The 1,050-nt window shown below is 46.4% G+C and overlaps 1 protein-coding gene across 1 annotated transcript; it reads left to right on the forward strand.

The window, feature by feature from the left end:
- The first annotated feature begins 119 nt into the window (after window positions 1-119).
- Window positions 120-1,050, forward strand: LOC122296720. The gene has a single exon (XM_043106521.1). The coding sequence runs from the start codon at window positions 290-292 to the stop codon at window positions 779-781; it is 492 nt and encodes a 163-aa protein (XP_042962455.1). The 5' UTR covers window positions 120-289; the 3' UTR covers window positions 782-1,050.

A 1,050-nucleotide genomic window follows, 5' to 3' on the forward strand; every position in this document is an offset into this window, starting at 1 on the left:
GTGCTTGCAAGGACTAAAAGAATATTTCATGGGTTTTGATCAACAAAACGACAAGTCCGAGGTGGAAATAAATGGACAACTTTCGAGGAAGTACACCATCGGCCATCGCAATTTGCTTTGCTGCTATATATATATATGCACCAACGCCAACACTCCCTTTATTCTTCACCATAATTTCTCCTTTCCCAAAATAAATCCTCGATCCCCATTCATCATCCGCTTCGATCGTCTGGTTCAATATTGATCTTTTTCCGACTCTTTGGAATCGGATCCGGTTGGCACAACACAAATGGGTATTTGCAGTTCTTCGTGTTCGACGGACGTCGCCGCGGCCAAGCTCATCTTACAAGACGGTCGGCTACAAGAATTCTCGTACCCGGTTAAGGTTTCTTACGTTCTGCAAATGAACCCCACGTGCTTCATCGCAAACTCCGACGAGATGGACTTCGACGACGTCGTATCCGCGGTGAACGAAAACGAAGAGCTTCAACTTGGTCAGCTTTATTTTGCTTTACCGTTGAGTAAGCTGAAGCAACCACTCCAGCCCGAGGAAATGGCTGCATTGGCGGTCAAAGCTAGCTCCGCGTTGATGAAGGCAAGTGGCGGTGAGAAATTTGGGTGCGGCCGGAAACCGGTTTCTCCGATGGTTTTCCCAGGCGACGAACTGAAGTCTCCGAGAAGAGCAGTTTCCAGTGGCGATGCCGGTGGTGGGTTGAGGAGGGGAAGGAATGGTGGACGGGAAAGAAAGTTTACGGCAATGTTGAGAGCAATACCAGAATAGAGGGGTACTTTGGGAAATGGGGGGGTTGGTTGTGTAAATACCGTAATCCTTTGGGGTTAAATTGTTTCAATTTTGTAGCGTTTAAGTCGTAGAGCTGTTTTCCGTGGATGCGATCATGTGATTAGTGGCTACCACTTGTACCCCGTTGAACGTTTTACTTTACTGCCTGTCCCCCACTTAAGGGTCATGTTACAATTTTACCCTTACTTAGGTTGAGGAACCATTTTTCCTCTCAACATTTGAAATCACGATAAATCAGTCTTAAATTA

Source organism: Carya illinoinensis, chromosome 2, assembly GCF_018687715.1.
Source record: "Carya illinoinensis cultivar Pawnee chromosome 2, C.illinoinensisPawnee_v1, whole genome shotgun sequence".
In the NCBI taxonomy this organism is placed as follows: Eukaryota; Viridiplantae; Streptophyta; class Magnoliopsida; order Fagales; family Juglandaceae; genus Carya; species Carya illinoinensis.

Coding starts and splice junctions, on each gene's coding strand:
- LOC122296720 (XM_043106521.1), top strand. CDS start 290: ATGGGTATTTGCAGTTCTTCGTGTTCGACGGACGTCGCCGCGGCCAAG.